At 39.1% G+C, this 27,859-nt stretch overlaps 1 protein-coding gene and 2 long non-coding RNA genes across 4 annotated transcripts in view; 2 read left to right on the top strand and 1 right to left on the bottom strand.

Annotated features, from left to right (window-relative positions):
- The window catches only part of LOC124259517, a 121,123-nt gene that overhangs the window by 6,381 nt on the left and 86,883 nt on the right, over positions 1–27,859 (bottom strand). The window contains exons 3-4 of one of the 2 annotated variants that reach the window (XM_046693649.1): positions 11,806–11,823; positions 1,472–1,996 (exon numbers count right to left, since the gene is read on the bottom strand). In XM_046693649.1, coding sequence (XP_046549605.1) covers positions 1,472–1,996; positions 11,806–11,823 — 543 coding nt within the window. The remainder of the gene's footprint in view (positions 1–1,471; positions 1,997–11,805; positions 11,824–27,859) is intronic. The other variant, XM_046693650.1, reaches the window with a different exon arrangement.
- On the top strand, positions 23–27,764 carry LOC124259519. The gene is made up of 3 exons (XR_006893857.1): positions 23–112; positions 27,685–27,688; positions 27,726–27,764. It is a non-coding gene; the product is annotated as an uncharacterized LOC124259519 (long non-coding RNA).
- Positions 8,889–22,484, top strand: LOC124259518. The gene is made up of 4 exons (XR_006893856.1): positions 8,889–8,901; positions 9,609–9,614; positions 15,770–15,772; positions 21,602–22,484. It is a non-coding gene; the product is annotated as an uncharacterized LOC124259518 (long non-coding RNA).

The following is a 27,859-nucleotide window of genomic DNA, read 5'->3' as shown; positions in this document are numbered from 1 at the left end:
TTGTGATTGACTGTGTTTTGCACCATCTAAATCCCATTTGCTTCAGAGCTAACCGTAAACATTCTCGAGAACCCGCATAATTGAGATCTGTTTTGACCATCTCATGGATATTGTCAAGAGTTGGCAGTTGTTTTCACACTACATGAGTTTTGCACAAACTGGCGTATTGCGCACTGGTTGAAATCATCGAGTTTGTATTTAATCACAGGACTATTTTGCGACCTGCTTGGGCTAATGAAACTACCCTCCCCATTATCACGATCGACAGCTTCTGCTCAGATGCGCCTCAGTGAAGGGACCGATAAACCGTTGGCATTGCTAGCTTTTAAGAGTGCCTGTTTCGTAGATGTACATTCTTTCTCCATGTACTTAATAACATTGTATGCCACTTCTCGGATCTGAGAATGTATTATCTGACCGTGCTTACCTAACTTTGACATGTTTAATTCTCTCAAAATACGTATCTATACATCCGAATATTACGGACTTGCTACACCAACCACGTCAGAGTCGTGTGCACCTACGCGTGGAATCAATTTCATCGTCATGCAATGCACGTGCACTCACCTACATCTGCTTTACCTTTCACAAACCAAATGGGTTTGCTCATTGCTGTGCACCGCCTACTTCTCGTGAACGCGTTCTCTGCGCATGTCTTATCCTTGTTTGCCAGTATGAAAACCTAGTTTTTCCACATGTCTAGGACTAGGAAACCTTGTTTTTCCACATGTCTAGGACGATCAATTCAAAGAGGCCCTGTTCGAGACACGCTCATTCAAACAGGAAATGAATGCGTTGAGAAGTGAATATCATAGTATCTACGGGATAACCTTAAACAAAACATCCTTATCACCCATGGATACGAAACGATGGATTGCTGGTGATGGTGTCACGACTTATGGCTATGGACACCATTGTATTACCAAGTAACCAGAGACCTCCAATGATGTCTCAGGAGACACACTACCCTCCTTTGTAAACCACTGCTGGGAGCTGAATTAGCCCCAAAATCATGCTCTCAGGGGACCTGTCACAGAACCCCCATTTACAATGCTGCTCAAATACATATTGCTGTACCTTCGGTTAAATTATCTCCGTCATTTGGCTTGCTCGCAATTGCAGTATGAACAAATATTTGTAGTAATATACACACTCATGCCTCTAGGTACCTCAATAACAGATAAGTTAGTGGGTGAATTACAAATTTGCCCCTTTGACAATTCCAGTAGTCTTCTTTCTATACACCTTTTGCATTATAACATTTCCCCTGGACTGTCAATCTTTCTCTGTCTCTGTTTCTAATAATTGCTTGTGATGTAATTAGTTATTGTAAATATCTTGGAGAGGGGTTTTATAAGTTGTAGGAACTTGTCCCCGATCCTTTCCAAATTGTGAAAAAATATGCTTAAACTAAAACAATAACAGACAATTATTCCGTGAAACAAGTTCAAGTATTTATGACAATAGTTACCTTTTTCCTTGTCTTGATTAATGTTGCTGGTCTTCAGGTTCATGTCCTTGTTAATGGCTTTAACCTTGTCCGTCTTGTACCTAACCGATATGGTACGCTTAAGTGCATCATCATTCTCAATGACCGTAGCCTTGTTTCGATCCATGTCTCTGTCCCTTGTCTTTAGGCCCCGCATGCTCTGGCTACGAGGTCGCTGCTTACCTGCCTTTTTGTTCTCAGTGATGTCTTTACCCACACCTGCAGGACAGTGATGGGCTTGTGCCTTGCCATTCATGTCAGCCTGGCATGAGATGGATCTCATTGGAGCTCGCATGTGGAGCTGCTGCTGCTGCTGCTGATGCTCCTGTTGATGTTGTAAGTGCTGTAAGTGGTGCAGATGCTGAAGCTGGGAGGGTAGATTCTGAATTTGTGGGAACACTGGTATATACATCGGGTGGTATGGCAGCCATGAGGTATTGAAGGTTACATTTTGATCATCAGATGTGAGTCGATATGTTTCTGGTGTAACCACAAAATATCCGGTCCCTGAAACAATCAAATACAGAGTTTTATAAAACTCTTGCAAATTTGATTACTTAACATAATTTAAACAAATAAACCCAGACCTACAAGGTTCCTCTTTGAGTGGCATTTTAGAAGTTGGGAAGTACAATATAGAACAAATTTTATGGATAACAACTTCTGTTATTCGTGAGTGCAATGTTTCGATACAGATATCTGTATCGAAACGTTGCACTCACGAATAAAAGAAGTTGTTATCCATAAAATTTGTTCTATATTCTACAAGGTTCTGTAGCTCAGAAAATTATGCAGAAAGAATTTTATATGACTTTCAATTTAAACGGCTAAACATTTACAGTTAGATTAATAAAAATGATGAAATAGATGATGACTAGAAAAATCTTTACAAAATCTCTTACTACAATGAGGTTGACTACAAATGAACCAGAACTGATGATGTCACACGTTCACATTAACGCTTGAAAAATGTAACATCTAAAGGCACCATCGGGAGTCATGGGTTGACCCTCAGACATATACTCATCAAAGAAAGAAACTTGACGGATGAACAATTTGAATTTTAGGAAAATATTTGAAACAAACTAATCCATGCTGAATCCCAACATGGACAAATGGTTGCTGATGACAAAACGATTAAAAAAGGAAACGCTGAACAAAAACGTAACGTTACATTCACGTTTATAGTGAATCACTAAAACGCACCCTACATGAAATGCAAGTGCATCATGAATTTGTGTATCACCCCGAGCTGAAGCCTATGACTGTAGGCTTTAAAAAGCCACATCAATGGTATTCCACATGCATTGCTTTAAGCCACAATAGACGACAAAAGAACGCCAAGACTGACAGAAACTGAACGACACAACGCAATCGTCCGTTTACAAGGAGGGACATATCAGCATGAGGTGGCAAGGCACTTCGGCGTGTCCAGACAGACCATCTCAAACCTATGGACCCCATACAACAATACTGGGAGTGTTAATGACAGACCCAAGTCAGGTCTACCTAGAGTTGGGGTTATCCTCAGTTAAATCCTGCTCAATGCCAGTACTGCTAGATGTTTAAGGGACCACCTTATCTCAATTAATAACAAGCATTGTCACTAAGGTGACATAATCCCCAGCCGCAAATTATCAAATCAAACTTATAAAGTAATGAAAGTTTAAGATGAAGTTAAATGTCAACAAAAAAATGACCAGTCAACCTCTCTTGATATTTTGCTCTTTAGTTGTTCAAACACACACACATTTTCAAGACTGACTATGACCTTGACATGAATGTCATAGTGTATGAAATATGCAAAAATAGTACTAAAGAAACTGCTTTTTGAAAAACATTCAAGGGAAGTCTTGAAAGTCTATGAAGAAAATCCCGTGAACCGTTCTTGAAATATCTTGCTGACAATTCAGATTAACATGCTGAAATCTTCAAAGTGTCGCCGTGACCCTGAAAATTATGTGAAGGTCACCATAATTGACTGGGCCCTGGGCCTTCCCTAGATAAAGCTTGGTGTCAAATATGAAGAAAATCCTGTGAAAGGTTCTTTAGAATTAACATGCAGGTAAAACGTTTAAGTCCCCTTGTGACCTTGAAATGAAGGTCAAGGTCACCAAACCTGACTTGGCCTTTCTTATATTGTGATGAACCTAGGTACCAAATATGAAAAGATTCTAGTGAACGGTTCTTAAGATATTCCAATTCGTATGTACGGACGGACGTACGGAGCCTAATACTATATCCCCCGCTTCGCGCTTCGGGATTCGAACCTGGGCATTTGGCGTGAGAGGCCAGCATGCTAACCACTACACCACTCCATAAGGAAATTTCCACAAAAACAACATGTTGGAATCCAGAAGTTTATGTTCATCATCATGGAGATGAGCCCCATCAGTCACTGAGAATGCTGTAATATTATGACACTGACATAACTCACTTCTTCATGAAAAACATAACACAATGCCTCAGAACTGCTCATAACAGAGCCATGCATATATTATGTATAAATTTCTGAATCCTCTTCCATACGATCTTCTATTAAGTTGTGGAAAACATTACCTATTCAACAAAGAAATATTGAAACATAATCCAGACTTAAATCCAGTCTAAGAATGGATGAATCAACAGTTCCACCACATATCTCATATGGTCTCTGAAAATCAACATAATATACTAGGCACATGAAGAAACTGTGCATACAATATTTAAAATCTAAATTTATCAAACCTGTGTAGACACATAAGGATGTAAACTCAGAGATTAGTCACATGTATCCAACATGCATGCACGTGCCACGCTCCGTGACATCAGTTGGTTCGTCCTTGAGGCGTACAATACGTTGTTGCACGTGCATTCCGGGAAAGAGAAACAGAGCAAATGAATGCCACACAATACTGTCACTTTGGAAAGCTCAATCCCTGCCCTTGCGATCGTTCCAAAAATTTAACGGCTATTGAAACGCATAGCATGCCAAGGCTCACGTCTGCACAACGTCATGAGGCCAATGGGATGGTCCGTGGGGGAATGTCTCAACGACAAGTGGCTGCACATTTCCACTGCCACCGGAACACCATTTCTGCACTGGTGAGACGCTACCAGAACACAAATGACGTCATCGATCGGCCACATTCTGGACGTCAATGTGTAACAACGCCAAGACAGGACAGATGGATAAGGGTGACCCATCTGCGCCCGACCCATCCCAGGACTTCCCCGTATCCACCCCTACACAGTTCGACAACGTTTACGTCATCACGGGATCAGACCACGACATCCCGCCATACGCCTATCCTGACACAACGTCATCGACAAGCTCGCCGAATGTGGTGCCGAAATCATGTCCGCAGACCCTTGTTTTGGTGGAGAAATGTTGTTTTTACAGATGAATCCAGGTTTAACATTTCCCATAGTGATGGATGTCATTGTGCCTATAGACGCGTGGGAGAACGTTATGCACAGGCCTGTGTCTTGGAGAGGAATCGCTTTGGTGGTGCTTCCGTGATGATTTGGGGTGGAATAACAGCACGCCAAAGAACTCCTTTGGTGATTGTTCAGGGCAACTTAACTGGTGTGGGCTACAGGGATCAGATTCTTCAACCTGTGGCAATTCCTTTTCTGCAACGTCATGGCCCTGGGTTAACATTCCAACAGGACAATGCCCGCCCTCATCAGCAAGGGTTGCTATGGATTTCTTGCAACACCACAACGTTGACTTACTGCCCTGGCCTGCAAATTCACCGGATCTCTCCCCAATAGAGCATGTTTGGGACGAGATAGATCGACGTCTACGCCGTCTTCCTCATCCGCCAGATGACAGACCTTAAGAGAATCTGGCGTGACATCACACAAGCCTTCTTTGCACGTTTGATAGGCTCTATGCGTCGTCGATGCACTGCTGTTCTCAATGCCGATGGTGGACATACCCATTATTGAGCTTGTGACATGGTCGTTTGACCCCGGTCCCGCTTGTGGACTCATGACGTCATTGTGATTGACTTTTTCAATTGAAATTCTCCCGACTTGTTATGGTCTCATGATCCATCCATTAAAGTTTATATGTACCTTTGACATTGTTATCGTACTTATCAACTGGGATAATATTTTGACAATGCACAGTTTCTTTAAGTGGCTAGTATACATACTAAATTAAGTGAACTGACAGTGAAGTACAAGATGATTTGTTTAGAAAGGTTTTAATGAGGATCCCAAAAGACCCATGGGAAAATTCATATAATTGTTCCATTGAATTTCCACTTTAAAAATCAGCTGGAGAAAGAAACTGATGCACTTTCTGTTGTTTATTGTAATAGGTACAGTGTTCCCTAAAATTATTGAGAAAATCTTTGCTTCCTAACACTGATAACAGAATTTTAAACAAGAAGACAAAGTCATCAATATCCCAAATACTCTTCATTAATATGTCTACGAGTTATGATTATGTCAAATATTTAGGTGTGTATATAGAAAAGTGGAAGGAGAGTATTGAAAGGTTTTTAAAGTTCTGCTCCAGAAAGAAGCACTATCACCAATTTCAGTCACACTTGTTGCCATGGAAATGCCAAAAATATTTTATTCAGAATTCCAAAACTACCAAAAGGCACCAGTACACCACCAGACCAATCTATGTGCCAAGTTTGGTGAAGAAACATTGAACGGTTTTAGAGTTCTGCTCCGGAAAAGAGCACTACTACAATTTCAGGCTAAGTCAAACTTGTTGCCATGGAAACGCCAAAAATATTTTATTCAGAATTCCAAAACTACCAAAAGGCACAAGTACACCACTAGATCATATCTATGTGCCAAGTTTGGTGAAGGAATATTGAACAGTTTTAGAGTTATGGTCCGGAAAAGAGCACTACCACCAATTTCAGGCTAAGTCAAACTTGTTGCCATGGAAACGCCAAAAATATTTTATTCAGAATTCCAAAACTACCAAAAGGCACCAGTACACCACCAGATCTATCTATGTCCAAAGTTTGGTGAAGACATATTGAACGGTTTTAGAGTTCTGCTCCGGAAAAGAGCACTACCACAATTTCAGGCTAAGTCAAACTTGTTGCCATAGAAACGCCAAAAATATTTAATTCAGAATTCCAAAACTACCAAAAGGCACCAGTACACCACCAGATCCATGTATGTGCCAAGTTTGGTGAAGACATATTGAACGGTTTTAGAGTTCAGCTCCGGAAAAGAGCACTACCACAATTTCAGGCTAAGTCAAACTTGTTGCCATGGAAACGCCAAAAATATTTTATTCAGAATTCCAAAACTACCAAAAGGCACCAGTACACCACCAGATCTATCTATGTGCCAAGTTTGGTGAAGGAATATTGAACGGTTTTAGAGTTATGGTCCGGAAAAGAGCACTACTACAATTTCAGGCTAAGTCAAACTTGTTGCCATGGAAACGCCAAAAATATTTAATTCAGAATTCCAAAACTACCAAAAGGCACCAGCACACCACCAGATCCATGTATGTGCCAAGTTTGGTGAAGACATATTGAACGGTTTTAGAGTTCAGCTCCGGAAAAGAGCACTACCACAATTTCAGGCTAAGTCGAACGTTTTGCCATGGAAACGCCAAAAATATTTTATTCAGAATTCCACAACTACCAAAAGGCACCAGTACACCACCAGATCCATGTATGTGCCAAGTTTGGTGAAGAAATACTGAACGGTTTTAGAGTTCTGCTCCGGAAAAGACAAATGTGCACGGACGGACGGACGGACGCACAGATGGAGTCTATTTTAATAACCCCCGCAAAACGCGTTGCGGCGGATAAAAAGGTTTTGTTACATCTCCATGTGTAACTTGGCCTTAATAGCAAACCTAATTATTAAAACAGAAAATTTACCAAGAATACAATCCCATAGAATACTTGCAATTTTGCCTAAAAATATTTCAAGTGATGACATAGTGTAATAAAACGCACGCAAAAAGAACATATATGATATTTCTGCCAAGAATTGCAGAAAACTCTTTCATCACAGAAAAGGTCCTAGCTTGATATCTTCTTCAAAGAATCAAAAAAGGATTTGGGGTTAATATCTGTGGGAAGGAAGGAAGGAAACTCTAATCAGAATGCTAATTAGGCCTTTTTATGGTTAAAACAAATATCTTCAAACACAATTTGCCTACTTCAACTAGATTCGATATTTTTCTTGTAAAATTTTAAGAACATGACATTTCTGATCGGATGTCTCTGAGGAAAACCGGTTCCAAAGGCATATTTTTTTATCACCATCTTTTTTACATCTAAATTTCCCAAAAGGTTAGACATTGTATGACTGGTATATTATTTTTCTACAGACAGACATTATTTACAAGTGTCCCAAACTGGCAGTTTTACAACTCTTACAACTCACAAGCTTCAACATGTTCAAACATAATGGAAAAACTGTCTGCACATCTTATACCCTTCAGGAAAACATCTTATTTCAAGTGATAAGAAAAGTGAACTCTTGGGCAAAATCAAAGAGATTCAGAATAATCCTTTCTGTACTCAACTGAAAGAATCCCAACAAAATCTGAAGCTTTGAAAAATTTAGTTTCAATCGACAAGAGATCAAACAAACGGGCTTGGTTGTGATGTGGATTGATCGTCACTAATCATAAAGTATTGAACACAGGGAAAGAGAGTGTGCGATCACAGCTATTCAAATAACCCCCCTTTGATAAAACAACTTCATTAAAACTCGTACAACATGCCAGAAAGCATAATTATGTTTGTCATTTTTTCTGCTTCAACAGTTAGCAGTTCCAGTGACGCAGTTATACTGGCCAATCCACTTTGGAGCAAGCTGGGTAAATAAATTCATTTATTCATCAATTATCAATATATGTTTCACCTAAAGAAACTGATTAATTATTCTCACTGGATCAATAAGGTCCTTCTGTATGAGACATTAAGCACAGAGACAAAAGGCATTTGTGGCATGACACATCCCTAAATAGCACTGTTTAGTAGTCCTCTCTCAGTGCTATGGCCATGAACAATTACATTTATTACTGAATCCACAAAACCACAATCACTCACACCTTTTATGCATCAGCCTCAGTAAGTTTTCAATAGTATGTCGGTGATATGAATTTTACTACTTCTGACTGAAGTCTTTCTCTAAGCTATTACTGATACATGATGAAACTAATATTCTATATTTATATTTTCCTAATATCTGAATCCTAATATATCACTTGTAGTGGATATAATTAATTATGAATTTTTGTATGAATTATTATTCCATGAGACATGACCGACTACAGGGAAAGCAACTCGATCCTCACTTGTTGATAGCTTGTGCTTCACAATCTGGCAGTGCACATGTCATATTTATAAAAAGTGTCCATTGACTGTCTGGGTTTCATTGGTAATCAATTTTAACTCTTGTTATTCAATGTTTCATTCAATACTGTTTACATACTGAGAAATCATGTGTGTGCTGATCAGATTGTGGCACCAACTCACTGTTGTTTACACTTGTGCAACCACTCTCAAAGATAACCTATAATGACAACCTCAAACTAAATCTTCGTTAACAGAGAATTGATACACTTACTGAAACTGCCATGAAAGTTTGCATTGCTAAATGAAGAGTGATCAAAAGCTCATAAACCCCAAGATTTCAGAGAAAATACAGCAAGACCTGATAAGCTTAGGTATCTGCTAGTCTAAGGCCTTAGCATTGCCCAATATCAAAATGCACTAAAAACATTAGTGTTCCACTTATATGACTTATGAACACATACTTATTGCAATAGGAAAAAATTGTACTTTTTATTTATGTATAATCAGGCTTGAATTCTGCCAGGATTTTCAGATGATTGTAGGAAAAAAAGTCCTCGTTCAAAAAGTACCGAAAAAAGTCCTATTGTAATAAAAAATTACCTAAACCTGGAGAGGTTTCCAATTCCTTGAAGTAAGTCTTCCTTGGGGTACTCCAGCATTTTTTCACAAAAAACATGTCTAGTGGCCGTGCAAAAAGTATTAATTTTTAATATTTTTTCAAAACAACAAACTTTTGTTGATGCGGCATGCAGTGGTTACCTCCCATTCATGAAACCTCGTGGCTAGGGTTTACCCATCATGCCATACATGCGCCAGGCTAGTGATCCAGCGAGGTTGAGGTCGAGCCCACCTGTGACCGGGTGTAAAAAACCTTGGAGTCAACTTTGCGTGCAGACTCTTTCAGTGTTGTCACAACCCCTAGTGTACAGTACACAACCCTGTGCACTTAAAAGAACCCACGAATCTGTTGGTATATGACTAGATGGTGGCCACACAAATACGTGCAAACACCTAGTTGCGGGTACAGCAACGTGCAGTGAACTTTGACAAAGTACTGTGACTATGTGTCCCAGTCCACCCAGCTGTGAATGGGTACCTCGTTAGGATGAGAAAGCCACAATAACTCTGTGGGCCTAGTGGCTGCAAGAGTTGTATACTCCCCAGGGAGTTGAGATTGATAATACGATGTGCCGTTGAGATTGACATCCATTGATCGAGGGCAAAAATACCAGCGCGCCTTGAGCATGCACTAACTGCCTGGATATGTGCGCTATATAAATATCCTATATAATAATATAATAATAATACAACTTCCTCTTTTTCTGGTCAAGAGGGAGCAGAATTGAGGGGAGGTGGGCAGCCATACCCCAAGGAAGACTTATTTCAAGGAATTGGAAACCCGAATTCCTTTTTAGAAGAAGTCTTCCTTGGGGTACTCAAGCATGACTCCCAGAGATAAGCAATGAAAGTGGTCGATTCTGCTAAGGGAGATAACACCACTGCCCTAGCGTCAACAATCAAAACAATGGTAAGTATGAAGGTAATGCTTCAGGGAGGCTGTCTATGGGCCACCAAGGTGCTCATGGGATACTGTATAACAATATAACATGACCCTAGAGTCGAACAGACACCCCTCCGAGGACGTTTTTTCCGCACACCTTTCAGATACACCATAGTTTTGACAATCCATGGAAACTTTCAGCTTCATAGGCTCTGTTGTTTAAGCAGACATCTTGAAAGCGTACATCTTTAAAAATAGACATGACAGAGGCAAGAAAACATGCCACTCTCATTTCTCTCGATGAAAACAGTTGTTACATGGACATCCAGCCATCATTACTTTTACACATAAGAAAATAATGTAGTGTGGGTGAAACAGAAAGTCACATGCCATAATCTACCTTAATAGGTAACAATTGGTGCAAGTTCTTACAAACATGCAATGCTAGTTAGTACCTTGGTTCAATACAGAGATGTTGACCATAAATGAAGATCACGCAAACATTTACCACTTCAACACCCTTGCCAATGAATGACATGTACCTTGGAATAGAAAGTTTTATCTGTGTACAGAAAACACTTCTTACAATGTCTATAAAAAGTCGATGATCCAATGGAGGAAGTGTGTAAAAATAGTTCCAAAGTTTTCACTGCACATGACTGTGGCTTGGTACTATATGATGGGAGGTATCTTTGCAGAAGGTAAATGTAACTAAGGATTCTTCATGAAGGCCCCTTAGAATATGCCATAGGACAAGGTAACATTACAGGACAATGTCCAAGCATTTTGGTTTACAGATAACTGTATTTCATTTATGGATTTTCAGGGCACTACATCTAATGTTAAAGCTACTGAAAATGTCAGGCAGCTCTTGAAAAAATAATGTTGCTAAGTTGCAGATTAGGCATTTTGTGCAATGGGACAAATTATCAGAGAGATGCAGCTGAATGTCCCCCAATCTAACACTGACAGTTTATTGCTCATTGAAATACATAATATATTTCTTTGAAAAAGAAAAACTGACTTTTTAGCACAATGCTTCACTGCATTCTAATTTAGAAATTTCAACACTTACTCTGAATTAAAGGCTGAACATCAGCCTGTGAGAATGCCCAGAGAAATCTCGGAAGTAATTGTGATATTTTAAAAAATTATCCAAAAAACAAAGCCCATTCATCTTCATCAAGCTTCAGCACTCAGACCCTTGTGAATTCAGAAAAGAAAATTCTGAGATCTGTCTGTGAGGTAGGTACCATATGTTTCAAAGTTTGGCAAAGTGAATTGTAATAATTCACTGTGCGTAGAAGTGTAGAAATGTAAAATCTATTTAGACAAGAGTGTAAACAGGTGTAACAACAACAGGTGCATGCTCATAAACATAAAGTTATTGTTGATTGGTAATCAAGAATTAGAAAGTGCAACTGTAACGATTTTGTAGGACTTGTGACCACCAAACTGACGGTGGAAGCTGGCAAGGTGCAGTGGTCAGATACCAGATACAAACACATATTGTGATCTGAAGGACTCACCTCGATTCACCATGCAATCTACAACAGGATAGACATAGAGACAAAATGTAGTCTTGTCAGTTATACACAAACAAATGTCAAATATAATACAACAAGAAGACAAAGTCATCAATATCCCCCGCAATGGCAAAATACTCTTCATGAATATGTCTACAAGCTATGATTGTGTCAAATGTTTTGGTGTGTATATAGAAAAGTCGAAGGAGAGTACTGAAAGGTTTTTAAAGTTCTGCTCCAGAAAGGAGCACTACCATTAATTTCAGTCTAAGTGAAACGTGTTGCCATGGAAACGGCAAAAATATTTTATTCAGAATTCCAAAACTACCAAAAGGCACGAGCACACCACCAAACCAATCTATGTGCCAAGTTTGGTGAAGAAATAGTGAACAGTTTTTACGCTCTGCTCCGGAAAAGTGTACTAACACCAATTTCGGTCTAAGTCAAACTTGTTGCCATGCAAACGCCAAAAACACTTCATTCAGAAATCCAAAACTACCAAAAGGCACCAGTTCACCACCAGATCTATCTATGTGCCAAGTTTGGTGAAGAAATATTGAACGGTTTTAGGTCTGGAAAAGAAAAATGTGCACGGACAGACGGACGGAGTCCATTTTACTACTCCCCGCAAAACGCGTTGCGGGGGATAATAAGCTACCACTGAGTTTGCTACTAGCTGAGTTATGGTATCATTTGCAATTTGATTACTGTAAAATGGTTGATTAGCGCCATGAAAACCATTTTTGTGGTTACTCATGTATCAAGTGCATAAGGGGAACACCAGAAATGGGCTTCACACATTGTACCCACATGGGGAATCGAACTCGGGCCTTCAGCATGACGAGCGAATGCTTTAACGACTTCGTAGAGGAATGGAATACTTACCCAATGCTACAGTGTTTTAGCTTCCCAACCTAATACCCCCAATTTCACTGGGCCGCAGCATAATTCCAGAAGCAAAAATGGTCCCATCCGCAAATTGTCCGAAAATATTCCCCCATCTTCCGTGCTTTCCTCCAGGGAAGGCAGTTATTACGCAAGTGTTCCTCATCTTCCGTAATGTTCCAGCAGGCCAAAATTTTCCGCAAACGTGCTTTTGAACATGTTCAAAAGCACGTTCACGGAAAAAAAAATCTGTCGGTGTTCCAAGGTCAATCCGTAAGTATTCCGCCCTTTCCGCAAGTTGTTCATATTCATTCCTTATATGAACGCACATACTGCAAGTCTTCCACGAGTATTCCGCTAACCTTCCTTCCCTTTCTGTGTGATGTAATTTGGCCACGGATTAATTGCATTCACGCACGGATGAAAACGGAATGCCCTCGCTAACACACGGAATGCTCTCGCTAACACACGGAATGCTCTCGCTAACACAGAATGCACGTAATACACATGGAACACCGCGGGAGAATTACAGACGCAACGAGGAACATGGAGGAATGTTCACGGAACGATTACGGAATGTTCACGGAACGATTACGGAATGGTCGCGGAACACAATGATCGCTTTCGGAAGACTATAGGAAAGTACGGAATAATTGCTCCTAGTATAAATACTGGCGAGGTGGACTGTCTGCCATTCATTTGCAAGACAACTCTGCTGCAAGTCACTATGCCAAGAGCCAAGAAGAAGGGTACCAAGAGAGGGAGGTCACACCCACCAGAACCCTCACAAGCTCCAGAACCTGCTCCTGATGCACATGACATTGATGCAGAATCAGATGTTGCTGGTGTTGTTGAAACTGATGCCACCACTGCCCCTAGCAAGAAACCCAGAGTTTACAGTAAGCTGAAAGATGAAGAAGAAGAGGTCATGGTGGACTTCATCAGGGTTAACGAATGTCTGTACAACAAGAAGCTCCGATCCTGGAGTGACAAGCACCAGGAAGCGAAAGTATGGTCAGACCAGTAAGTATGATCGTATGGGGAAGACCGAAGATGAACTGAAGCAATGGTTCCAAAGTGTCCGGACTCGATTGGGGAAATTGCGACGGTGGAAATCTGGACAAGTTGACGTACAGATGTCTGAAAGGGACAGGTGGATTTATGACAGGTTCAGCTTCCTCTGCCCACACATCGCAGAGGTGCAGAGGAGGAACGCTGTGTCCCTCAAAGCAAAGATTGCTGCTGCAGCTGGGTCCGGCGCTTCCACGTCCTCAACCACTGAAGAATCACCACTGCCATCCACATCACAAGAGACAGAGGACAAACCACTCGACATCTACATCTACAGAAAAGTTATAAATTATTATGATGACTATATTCCCGTTGTTATAACTGTTTCATTACATTTTCAATGGCGATTCTAAGCTTTTGTCGGGTTGTATAAATCAAATTATCTCTTAGCCCTTAAATGTGTTCACACCCTTTTGTCCGGTACTGAATTGTGATGTCTGTAGCATACACTTTTCCAAATACATCCAAACCGTATTGTCATCAATACTGTCGAACAAAAGAAAGTGAACAACCTTACACATTACATACAAAATTAAACTCTCTTTTATTGTGTTCACATTCTTTTGTCCGGCACTGAATGGTGATGATGTCCAGCTATCAACACATAAGTCACAAGCTTCAAAACCTGACATAACTGTAACTTGTAAGAAAAACATGACAAAGGAAACATTTTAACAACATTTTAATGCAAGAATGAGTAAATGAGAAAACACGAATTCATATAGCAAAAAATTTTTACAATGACAGCATACATAAAGAGTCTGCTGAGTGAGGTGATACTGCGTCAAGAGTCTAGAGTGCATATTACGTATGAAGGGAGTAGCGTCCATCCATCTTGGCACAATTACCCTTGAGCGTGTCTGATGACATATGGTTGCCAAGCAACTTGTCCCACTTCACTGTTGAAGTAGAGTTTCAGATACTCTCGCTGTTTCTTGGCCTCTACAGTGTCTCTGTTGGGACCCATCACATTGGCCAAATCATGCATATTGGCCATCTGATGCCACTGCCCAGGGATGATGTTGTGGTCATCGTCTTCTCTGTCTACAAGTGCATCCTGGTTGGCAGTGTACCTCGTCCTCATGATGTTGTGAAGGCAGACGGCAGCTTCAACCATACTTCTCACGACACCTGGTCCTTGTTGCAGTGTAGATAGAAGGCATTGCCAGCAATTGGCCAAGATGCCAAAGGCATTCTCAACGACTCTGCGTGCTCTGGATATCCTGTAGTTGAACAACAATACTTCCTCTGTAAGGCCTTGTCTGGAGTGTGGCTTCATGAGGTACTTTCTGAGGGTAAACGCATCGTCCCCTAGAAGGAAGTATGGCGTGTCAGCATCGTCGTATAGGAGTGGTTCAAGTCTGGGGAAATTGATGGTTTCGTCTTCGATGTATTCTTTAAGCTCCGAGGCGTTGAATATCTGGGCATCAGACATGTGGCCCATCCCATCCATATCTATCCACAGGAACCTGTAGTTGGCGTCTACCAGTGCTAACAGAACGATGGAGAAGAAGCCCTTGTAGGCTTCCACTTGATGGTGGTTTTCGAATGGCGACGTGCTTCCCATCCAGGGCTCTCATGGCATGAGGTAGGTTCCATTTATCCTGGAACTCCCAGCTGAGTGATCTCCATTCCTGCTCAGTATGTTGACACTGTATGACTTCGTCTTTGTATTGATCAATGATAGCCTGACAGACCCCGGGTAGGAAGCTTGCAATGGTGTGGCGAGATACCCTGAAGTTGTAGGCCAGAGTTGGATACTTGTCACCAGAAGCCAGGTGACACAAGGTGACAGCTAGTTTTAGAACAGCGCTGAGTGCACTTCTGAAGTTGGTATCCTTCTTTGTCAGTCGGGGAGCCAAGACTGTGAGCAAATCGCCAAAGAGGTTAGGTGGGACCCGGAGATAATTGAAGAAGGATTGCTTGTCTTTGAAACGGAGCTCTTCCATGAGATTGTCATAGTTCCACCCTCAGCCATGGACGTACCCATGTATTCGTGAAATAACAACAGCAGGTGGAGCAACATCAAGTCAGCCTTCTCTGTAGTTTGGTCCATTTGGAGGAGCTTCTTGAAGTGCTTCAAGTACGTCTTCACTTGCAGAATTGAGCTTCCTTGTTCGGAATCCGCGTATTTATAGGCGGAATCAGGTGAAAATCCTTTGATCTTTGCCGACTTCATCCGCGGAAATGAGGCGTTCGTTCCGAAATTAAACGTGGTTGACGAGGGTCTTTCCGTATGTGTTCCTCTAACACTTCGAAAGTCTTCTGTAGCATTCCGCACACTCCTACTTGTTCCGCATTTCTTCCGTGGGGTATTCCGCAATTAATCCTAGGTTCTACCATAGTTTTGCCGCAGTTGTTCCGTATATTCCGTAAACGTTCGGAATGTATTCTGAAGGAGTATCAAATTACAATTTTCCGTAGGATTTTAACCAATTTTCTGTGCAAAAATGCCGAAGACTATCCGTAGACGCCATTCCGTGCACATCCGCAACGATCCTTCCATTCCGCCGTCCAGTGAAATGGGGGTATAACTTAACAGACAGGACTGGAGAGACACATTGAAGACAGTAGCCTTGTGCCCGTGCAACTTTGTATTCTTTACTGTATGAGGGTTGATGTAGAGTGGACAGTGGTGCCAGAATGGAAAGGAGGAGCATGTAGAAGAAGTCCAGGCAGGCCTAAAGGGGTAATTATAAAAAACACTACATTTATCCTGAAATGTTCGTGTTTTGCCTTGCATGAGGCTACACTCACATCAGAACTGGTGAATATGATGCTTGTCAAGCACTCTTGGATCAGAATGGCTAGCACAAATTCATCAGTGATTTTTTAAAGTAAATCTACGAATACAGGGGTGGAAATATCCAATTGCCTGATGTCCGAGTCCAGTGTTTTTTTCTGTCGGGCAAGCAAATTTCTATATCACACTGTACCGGTGTCCAGTTGACTTTCCAATGTTAATTATGTTGTTTATTTAAAACATCAGCAAGAAAACGGTCGGTATAGTGGAAAAATTATCAGGGCAAGTGACTTTACATGTGCCACTGTACCGGAGTACACTACCAATTTTAAAGTTTTTTCCACCCCTGGAATGTTATTTTGGACCACTGAAGTACAGAGAGGACCACTTGTTATTGTATACTCACTGGTCCTGTGGTCTAGTTTCTTTCCCCTGAGAATGGTTGTCTGAAGATACCAAGAATACCAGAATAAGGCTCAACAATCGGCCAAAGTAAGAAGTGATTCACATCCAGCTCCATCCTCGATAATCTCCAGGGCATACGTTACAATCACTCTCCACTATACCCTGGATGCATCCGCGGCTTGGCACGATAATTATATTACCTCCCTTTGCTGGCTCCGCATTCTCACAGTAACCAATCAGCTAAGCCGCCGTTACATCCGAGCTTGCCAGTGTCAACAAAGATAGCAGTCGCAGTCGCGAAGGTTTGTTCGCAGTGCCACTCAGATTTTTTAGGAAATAATACAGACAAATTGACAGATCTGAAACTTTCAAAAAATATATAAAAGAACTCCTTCTACCTCTTTCACAGTACCTCTGCATCAATTGTGTTGCCAAGTTTAAACGGTTAGATAATTTAAGAAGCGAAAGTGTAAAAGTTGTGATTGGTTCGCTCAACTTCCCAGCGTAAACGCCAGATTGGATAAAAAGCCAGCCAAGGGAGGTAATAAAATCATCCTGTGGATGCATCCAGGGTAGAGTGGAGAGTGATCGTAATGTATACCCTGGAGATTATCGAGGATGATCCAGCTCGTGAGAGGGAAATTATGATACCTATACTTTACTGGGTCATAACGGAACAGTTCACAGCATCCAGAATAGAGGAATAAACACAAAGTGTGTCCCAACCTTGTCAGTGGTGGCCCACTTGGCTGTCTTACATTGAAAAGAAGCCATCTTTCCTCTTGGGGAAACGATTAATGGCATCATGGGTTAAAGAACAAATAAACTTTTGTACTCTCTTAACACTTACATGTGAAAGATTTGTGGTTAGTCCTATGCGGAACACCAAATTCATTCTTAAAAAACTTGTGGTTAATTAATACCGAGCGATTAAAAGTTGCCCAAAAGTTGCCTGCTTCACTCTCGCCTGCCAACGAAACCAGACAGGTTACGTAACTCTGTCGCCAGAGCACTGCAGTGACGTCATGTGAGGAAGGGTTTTCAGTTAGTTGTATATAAAGTGTGTAGCAAGCTCGTCATTTTGATGATTCCTCGACATCAACGAAGACATGCCGAATCGTTGCGTTGTCGTCAATTGCTCCTAGGGGTTGGGCGATGGTGTTACCATGCACTGATTTTCACAGGACCCCCCAGTTCGTGCCAAATGGGTTATGTTTGTGAGTGCAAAGCGAGTATTGTTGAAGCCTTACTTGTGTTCAGATCGCTTCACGGAAGTTAAAGAATCAAAACTACTTACTAGTTGTAGTAAAATATGTACCGGTATATGATTGATGACCATAAAGATTTTCCATGACACAACTTGTAACATAACGATTTCTTCCTTGGAAGCGTAAGCCCATTTCTGGTGTCCCCCGCCGTGATATTGCTGGAATATTGCTAAAAGCGGCGTTAAAACTAAACTCAGTCAGTCAGTTCCTTGGAAGCGAGGTTATGGTCAAAGTAACAATAATATTGTAAGTAGTATTATATTGACACCCACCTCACTTCCATGAGAGAAATTGTTATGTTATTAGCTATGTCATGCAAAATCCTTTTGGCCATCAATCAAATACATATTTTACTACCAGTTATAAGTTTTGATTTTGTAACTCGGTGAAAACAAACCTAAATAGCATTTATACTCAGACTGGCGGATGAAAATCGTAAAGTCACGTGCTAAAGTCTGTTAGAATTAATGAGATTATGGTTTGTTTTCATCAAGTTAGAAAATCAAAACTACTTTCTACTCGTAGTTAAATATGTATTTGAATCATGACCAAAAGGATTTGTATGACACAACTTGTAACATAACGATTTCTTCCATGGAAGCGAGGTGGGGGTTGAAGTGACAATACTGCGCGATAAATTTCTTGCTACATTCACGTGGCTAGCGTCCACTTACCAGTATATAGATACTAGTCAATGTACGTCTTTATATTTGGTCTTATAATCCTAATTAATTTATTATCATACTTGTATGCATTTTGAAACTTAATAAAAAGCAGATGATCTGCTGATACTTATAGTGAATTTATAACAGGACTGTAATATCAAGACATTTTATAGTTTGCCAATGTGAATCATAATTCGCACACACGCCCTAGTGTATGTTGTCTGTCTCATTACACTTCACGGCAAAAAACAAATGATTCTGTTGAATGCTACGACAAATGAATAAAAACAAAATGCAAATATTAATATTAAAACAGATTAAAGTTATGGGAACAATGGCAGGCTATTACCTTGTTCGAGGAATGTATCCATCTATATCCACAAAAACGAGTGATATGCCGTTCATCTGCAGCTGTTCCAAGTGATGTGTCTTTTAACAGTCTCATAAACGAAAAAGTGATATATCGTTTCAGGTATTTCACATTGGTGTATAATCTCATTGGTCACCCAAGATAGCTGGCAACTAATTGCATAATGTCGGTTTAGTCTCTATTCGCCTACATCTCAATTCGTCTACAAAAACAATGTAGGCGAATTGGGATTAGAGAATGCACCCCTACTCTTATAATGAACCTGACTCACTGAGACTTGATCGACTGTTGTTATAAGGATATGTAAACAGGATTAGTGCATCCACTGAGAAGTTAAAACAGGGTTAAAATATAATGACAGGGATTAATGAATGCGATGGTGAGATGTAGTTAATTTCTCAGTGTGAATTACTAAGTTGTTATAAGGATATGTAGTTGAGTAAAGAGGATAAGATCTGTTGTCACAAGTGACAACCTCAAGACTTGTGCATGATCGTGTTTTTTAAAATAATTACAAACAAAGAGAGACAAAATTTAAGCTTTTAAGACAGAGACTTCAGACGGCCGGCAGTTCCTGGTGGTAGACGACGGTGATGACAACAGGATTCTAATCTTCACAACCACAGAGATGATGGATATCCTTGCTGTGGCCGAAACAGGATATTGTGCTTACAACTGTCGGTGTCAATCTCTCCCCTTCTATAGTGCAAACAGACTACGAAGCTGCTGCCATTGGTGCCATTGAAACAGTGTTCCCAGGTGCTGATATCCGTGGATGCTTTTTCCATCATACACAAGCTGTTTTCCATTATACACAAGCAAGTTTCCGAGAAAGGCCTAGTCAACGACTACAGGAACAATCCAACTTTCAACTCCCATGTGCGACGTGCTGCTTCTCTTTCCCTCCTCCCGGTGGATCAGGTCCATGATGCGTGGATGGATACATTGACTGCGTCTCCAGATGTTGAGGGTATTGCTGCCTTCAACGACTACATGACCTCTACATGGGTAGACTACGATGCAAGATTCCCACTTCGTATCTGGAACCAGCATGAAAATACAGGACCCAGAACCAACAATCATTTGGAGGGTTTTCACAACGGCTTCAAGAAACTCGTCAGAAAGCATCACCCGAACATATATGATTTCGTCATTGCTATAAAGAAATTGGAAACAGCGAACAGACTGGCACGCAGACAGATCGATCATGGAGCAGCTGTCCGCCCCAAATCAAGGATCTACCGAAACCTGGAGAGTCGCTTGGACAGACTTGGAGAGCAACTTGCTTCTGGGAGAAGATCACCCCTTCAATTCCTCAACGCAGCTGGTCACCTTATCAAGTTGAAGTGAGAATGGACAATGTCACGATTGTGATTGGAAAATGACAAATAACAGAATAAATAAGTAACAGACAAATAACAGAAATAAATTCTTTAAAAAACCTCTTTTTGTCCTTCAACTACTTCAACTAGAAGATGATGTGATGATATGATGTGATATAAGATAAATAAATTATCATTTCAGAATGTTATGGCAGGAAGAAGGCGAAAAACCTTCAAAATATTTTTGTAACCTTGAAAACAGACACTTTACTAGTAAAGCCATTAACTGTCTCGTATCGGACGATGGTGAGTTAATTACTGATGAAAAGGACATCTTGTGTAGGCAAAAACATTTCTATCAAGTTTTATACGCTGAAAAAGATAACAAAATAGACCACAGTGAAATACTATCCGAACTTGACGTCCCTGTTCTTCCAAGCACTTTGATAGAAAAACTAGAAGAGCCAATAAATATGAATGAAATACTAAATGCCTTGAAGTCTATGAAAAATGATATAAGTCCTGGTATTGACGGATATTCAATAGAACTTTTTAAATTCTTTTGGTGCGATCTGGGAAAATTGATATTTCGCTATATAAATGAAGCGTTCAAAAATAATTATCTTACTTAAACTATGAACAGGGGAGTAATAACTTGTATACCTAAGTAAGGAAAAGACAGAAAACTGCTAAAAAACTGGCGTCCAATTTCTCTGTTAAATTCCGTGAATAAACTGATTAGTGCTTGCATTACTAATAGATTAAAATGTACTCTCGATTATTAAATACAGGAAAATCAGACTGGTTTTATTCCAGGGAGATGTATTAGTGAAAATATAAGACTCCTTTATGACATTCTTTTTGAAACTAGAAAACAAAACATTAAGGGGCTCCTGTTGTTAATTGACTTTGAAAAGGCCTTCGATACTGTTTCAAAACCTTTCATCTATTCTGTTATGAAAAAGTTCGGATTTGGCAACTATATGCTCAAATGGATATCCCTTTTAACAAGTAATGCCACTTCATGTGTCATTTAATGGCCACTTATCAGACTTTTTCCCTAATTCGAGAGGTTGTCGTCAAGGGGACCCAATTTCACCGTATCTTTTTCTTTTTGTTGCCGAAATTCTAGGCATTATGATCCGTGGGAATTCTGATATCAAGGGTGTTGTACTAAACCGTAAGGAACATAAACTAGGCCAATATGCTGATGACACTCAGCTTTTCTTGGATGGCACAGAGGATAGTCTAAAGGCAGCTATGGATACTCTCTCTCTTTTTTATAGAATTTCAGGATTGAAAATTAATGTTGATAAAACTAAAGCAATATGGTTAGGGGCTATGATTAATAGTAAAGATATTATCTGTAGTGAATACATATTGGATTGGGTTTCTGGTAACTTTGAGGTCTTGGGTATAGTATTAAACGCTAAGTTGAACGACCTCTGGGTTATCAACACTAAAAAAAGAATGGCTCTAATACTGAATATTTTAAGAAATTGGCGAAGAAGACATTTAACTGTTATCGGGAAAATTACAGTTATTAAAACTCTAGCTCTTTCCTCCTTGGTTCATATCTTTACAGCTCTACCTAATCCACCAAATGCTTTTATTAAAGACTTAGAGCAAATATTCTTCTCTTTTCTGTGGAATGGGAAACCTGACAAAATAAAAAGAGTAACATTGAAAAAGGACCACCGGGAGGGGGGAATTAGGATGACGGATATCCTTTCTTTCATCGACTCACTAAAAATAACAGCATTGAAAAGATGCCTTTGTAGAGCTCCTTGCAATAATCCGTGCAATGTTCCCATTATACCATTACTCCAATTAGGAGCTAATAGTGATCTATCTAAGGAAGTTGATAACCTTTATTGGAAGGATGTTTTTCAGGCATGCACGAGGTATAGATCATCTTTTAAAATTGATCAACATGACTATGAGAAAATACTTCATGAACCATCACTTTGTAAACCCTTCTCTTTTTATCTGTAGTTGGTTCAACAAGGGTGTAACTGAGATTAAAGATATATGTAACTCTGATGGATTATTATCTTTTGATGACTTTAAGAATAGATTTTTAGTTAAAGGTACCTTTTTGGATTACAATAGAGTTTTGAGTAGTATTCCCAATACATGGAAAGCCACAATAAATGACCATAAACTAGAAAATCAAAATCTTGGTATTAATGAAGCGATATTAACTCTGCTTACACCTTCAAAAGGCTGTAGAATATTTTATGACAAATTGATCAAATCAGATAGATTGCCTGATGTGTGTAGAAAATGGGAAGTTTTGATAAACATTGCTATACCTTGGGACGCTATTTTCTTAAATTATAGAAAATGTACAAATGATATTAAACTCTTAGATTTTCAGTACAGATTCATTCACAAAGCTATTTACACAAGAAAAGAATTAGTAAAGATGAAAATAATAGATAATGATCGCTGTATATTCTGTAAAAAAGAATCTGAAGACATTGTACATGTGTATGTTTCATGTGATATTGTTCAGACTTTTTGGAATGACTTAAGTATGTATATTAAAAATACTGTTAATATTATTATCCTATTTACGAAATTTACTATATTACTGGGGATTAACACTGGCTACCTTTTTATTGATAACATCATTCTTGCTGGAAAAAGATTCATATATCTAGCCAGTATAAATGATAGAAAACCGACTTTGGACAAATTTCTAAATTCACTAAAAAAAATTCTATCAATTGAAAGATATATAGCCAGAAAAAATAACAACATGGCAAAGTTCCAGAGAAAATGGCCCAAGGAATTGAAACTGTAGCATCTTTCTTATATAAATATATGATGCAATACCTACTATAAAAGTGCTAATAACTACTATAAAAGTGCTCTACTCCTATTATATTATATTTAGCTATACTGTGTGCTATGCTAACACAGTTATTTCACTGCACCATATTTATCACAGAATAGAACTGAAATAATATTCTCAAGTTACAATACTTATTTCTATAAGTGTATCATGCGCTATGTACAGTATTGTTCTGGCTGGACCAAAATGTATACTATGTCAATATGGATATTTCACTATACTATTTTTTGTACAATGATACTTTATGAAAATCAAGTGTAATATGTGTTGGGCTCGAGACTATACCCTCTTAGTACTTGATGCATATGTCATGCTTGTTTTACTATTTCATCAAATGATACTCAAATGCCATCCTGTATGCTTCACTGAAATGCTTGTTTTACTATTTCACCAAATGATACTCAAATGTCATCCTGCATGCTTCACCGAAATGCTTGTCTACTATTTCATCAAACGTCATTATGCCATCCTGTATGCTCCACTGAAATGAATAAAAATATTGGAAAAAAAAAAAATGAAATAAATAAATAAATAAATAAATAAATAAATAAATAAATAAATAAATAAATAAATAAATAAATAAATAAATAAATAAATAAATAAATAAATAAATAAATAAATAAATTATCATTTCATTGTGATCAGAAAATGATAAGAAACAGAAATATATAAATTCTGTTTGTCCTTCAACTACTTCAACTAGAAGAGTCCATTTTTAGATCATAGGGGTGCCACTAGTTCACCATTGCGTAATCAACAGTCAACAGACCATGACATGTTGTTTTAAGACTGTGGGCGAAATGGGATGGAGGCGAAATGAGAACATACCATAATGTCCGCCATTCTTTAAAAAAAAAAGTAATATAGATTAGTAAATCTACATACATAAACACTACCTTTTGACAAATCCGCTGTGCAAGATAAAAGTAATTAATCAATCAACGTGTTATTGGTTAATCCTTTGATCGATGGTTATAATGTTGAGTATTTACTCCAGACACAAGAAATGCCAAATGGGAACCTTTGTTTGGTAATCTAAGTGGTGTTACCACTAATTATACCTGTTATAATTTCATTAACTGACCATCAAGTGAATGATGAGAAATAGCATGTGTTGGTTTATACCACCTTACACGGGTGACAACATGTGAAAACTTATGGGCAGACACTGTTTTGAGAATACGAACAGAACTTCATTGTTGCATAAGAAATACATATAAGCATTTGCTGTGTGCTAAAACTTTACGTACCTATTTACCTAGGTAAATTTTCAGATTCTTCTAGCAATGGCAAAGTAGGGTTGTTTAGTTTACGGATTCAAATGAATCAAATGTCAATTTTTAATATACGTAATAGACGTTATATTTTTACATGACATGATTAAATATCGAGGTACAAAAAAAACACAGAAATGGGATCAATTTGGATCAGGCATTAGAAAACCTGAAAAAGCCCACACTGCTTTGATACTTTATTACAATCAGACCGGAGATATTTTTTCAAATAACTGCATCTGATGGGCATCCACCCTTCTTAATGTCGCACTGCTTAGGTTAAGAAATTAACCGTAACTGTGATGAGCGAGGCTGATCATTGTTTTCACTATCACTAGCGTCTGGCTCGAACAAATAAGGCCTAGCGACACCAAGGGATTTTGACAGAATCGTCTATGATAACAAGTTATAACTCGGAAACTAGGCAAAGCAAGAGACAATATTAAAAGACAGTAGAATGTGAGAACATATAGCTTTCATATTTCACAACAGTTGTCACGATTTCAGGTTTATACACACCTGTTAACAAGATAATTTACCTCCTGAAATGTACATGAATTCTGCATCGGCCCTTGTATCTATTCCTCACATGACGTCACAGAGACGCGCCGCTCTGATTGGTTGAATTTCGTTTGTGGGTGAGAATTGTGCACTGTTGTCAAAAAGGTTGATTTAAGTTAATTAAAGATCGAAATGAGTACTTTTAATGACAGGGTTTCATTTATAACGATGCCAATTAGTGATTTATGTATTTGTACCCCCCTAGAGTATATGTGATCTTTAAGTTAGACTAACGCTTTGTCTCTGAATATACATAATTTTGATTGTAACAAATAAACCCACTTAAATTGAAAAGGAGCTCCAGGGAGACCAGAGGACTTGCTTCTTTTACAGACATGAGAACGGCAAAGCACAAAAAAACACTGAAAATTTAGCCGGGGGTCTTGGGGGTCTTTTATTGCAGATTTACATTGATCTAAAAAAACGTTCAAAATGAAACAAAAATCCCAGAGGGAAGGCTAGGCTGTAGGGAAATATTAAGGTTCAGGGACTGTGTGACAGACTAGGGTTAAGCATTTCTTGGGCCAGGACTATAGTTTGGCATGAAATGCATGTGGACCCAGTTTTTGTGTAAATATCTCTTCATCCAATGACCCAATCGATCTTAAACTGTGCAAGTGGATGTTTTGTCAGACAACCTAATCACATTGTAAATCACCGATTGTATGCATTTGTATTAAAGAATCTGTCTATGTAACTGTCAACAAAATAAACAGCAGAACGCAGAATGCTTGCAGAGGGCGGGAGCCAATGACCTGTAACAGCGTCAGTGTTGGGTCATAAAGGTCAACGTTCGTCAATGTACCGGTAGGTCAGCTATGCACGTGACAGGTATGAAGAGGTGTCACAGGTCGTGAATAGGGTAAGGTGGGTGCCAACTGTTAACCATCATACGGAGTTTGTTTCTCTGAGTTGTTCAACATTAACCACAAAACCCATTAGTGAGAATTATTCTGTAGGTTAAAATCTTTAAATTTTGCAAATAGCCGGCGAATGCCATCTCTGATGACCCTGATGTCAAAAGAATCTAACTTTGGATGCCTACCTTTTTGTACAAGGTTTTGTTTATTGGTTGTTGGTTTATTTTTCACAATTTTTAGCACTATGTTCTTTTCATGCCAAGAGCAAAAGTTGTAGTTTCATGTAATCCAACACCTTATAAATCGGTTTGCTACGTTTGCTCTCTTTTAAAAAAAAATTCGACACATTTCTAATTAAACGTTTAGCATCATCTGAATAAGCTTTCATGATGACAGATAGAAGTAGTCAATGTGAATGATTCAAACGGTCTATCACTGTGCAGTGCACAGGTAACTATCATGAACTGCACGTGCATTGACATTTATGACCCAACACTGCCGCTGTTACAGGTCATTGGCTCACTCCCTTTGCAAGCATTCTGCGTTCTGCTGTTTATTTTGTTGACAGTTACATAGACAGATTCTTTAATACAAATGCATAAAATCGGTGATTTACAATGTGATTAGGTTGTCTGACAAAACATCCACTTGCACAGTTTAAGATCGATTGGGTCATTGGATGAAGAGATATTTACAAAAAACTGGGTCCACATGCATTTCATGCCAAACTATAGTGGGCCAAAGCTGAGAGTTGCTGGAGGTCAGAGGTCAGCCTGTTGATAAGGATCACTGAATGAAGTGGTCACTTCAGCAGTGACATAGTCCATGACTGGTATGAAGAGACACTATCCTTGGCGATGACAAATGGACACATGGAGATAGAGGTGTAGGGTAATGATGGGGTAAAGAGACAGTTCGTGGTTATAATCTTAGACAGTGGCAGAATGTGAAACTAGCAATTTGGCCTGGGAGTTGGTTTTGCACAATAAAATCAAACGATAGGATAGATGAAAGTGTTTCTGGGGGTACTGGTCCATACTGATCCTGGTGAGATACAGAGCATGAGGCTGACTGACCCTGGCCACAGTGGTGAGAGCTAGTAGAAAGCAAGTCTTGATAGTGAGGTTCATAAGGCACTTCACATGACTGATGTAAAACAATATCCCAAACACCTCAGGCAAAAACTCTGTTTGATGTTGAATAACATACATATTCATTTTCTAAGCCACAAAATGCTCAGTGTTCATTCTAGTCCTTAATCTCAAAGCTAAGTGAGGCAATATATGATTCCTGGTTTACAATTATGGCAACATTGAAAAAAAATAAAAAATCCAATTACAAATAAATTGACCTTTTCGTACAAATTTAAGTCATTTTTCATTCAAGGGACAATGAATTGAAAGATTGCTTGATCTTTGAAAACAAAATGTCTGAAGATTCAGGGAGCATATTTTCTGTGATGGAAATAAAGAGAAACATTTCTCAAAAGAATGATCATCAAATTTACGGTTGGTGATGTACAGTTTTCACAGAAATTATTGAGAAATCTGTTTCCTAATAGTGATAATAGAATTTAAGATAAGTGTTACATTATGTAGTAAGGTACTTAATATGGGAGGCAACTCTTGTAATCTTAAAGGTCACATGCAACGTAAAACACAACTTTGCAGATTCTGATACCTTTCGGTATGGACTTACCGAACCAAATCATCAAAAATGCAAATTCAACTTATAAATGAAAAATAACGCGATGAAAAAACCCGTACGAAATCG

This window comes from Haliotis rubra, unplaced genomic scaffold (assembly GCF_003918875.1).
Source record: "Haliotis rubra isolate DU_JTF1 unplaced genomic scaffold, ASM391887v1 Scf726, whole genome shotgun sequence".
Taxonomy (NCBI): Eukaryota; Metazoa; Mollusca; class Gastropoda; order Lepetellida; family Haliotidae; genus Haliotis; species Haliotis rubra.
The sequence above is the reverse complement of the archived record's forward strand: the minus strand, read 5'-3'. Positions and strand labels throughout refer to the sequence as shown.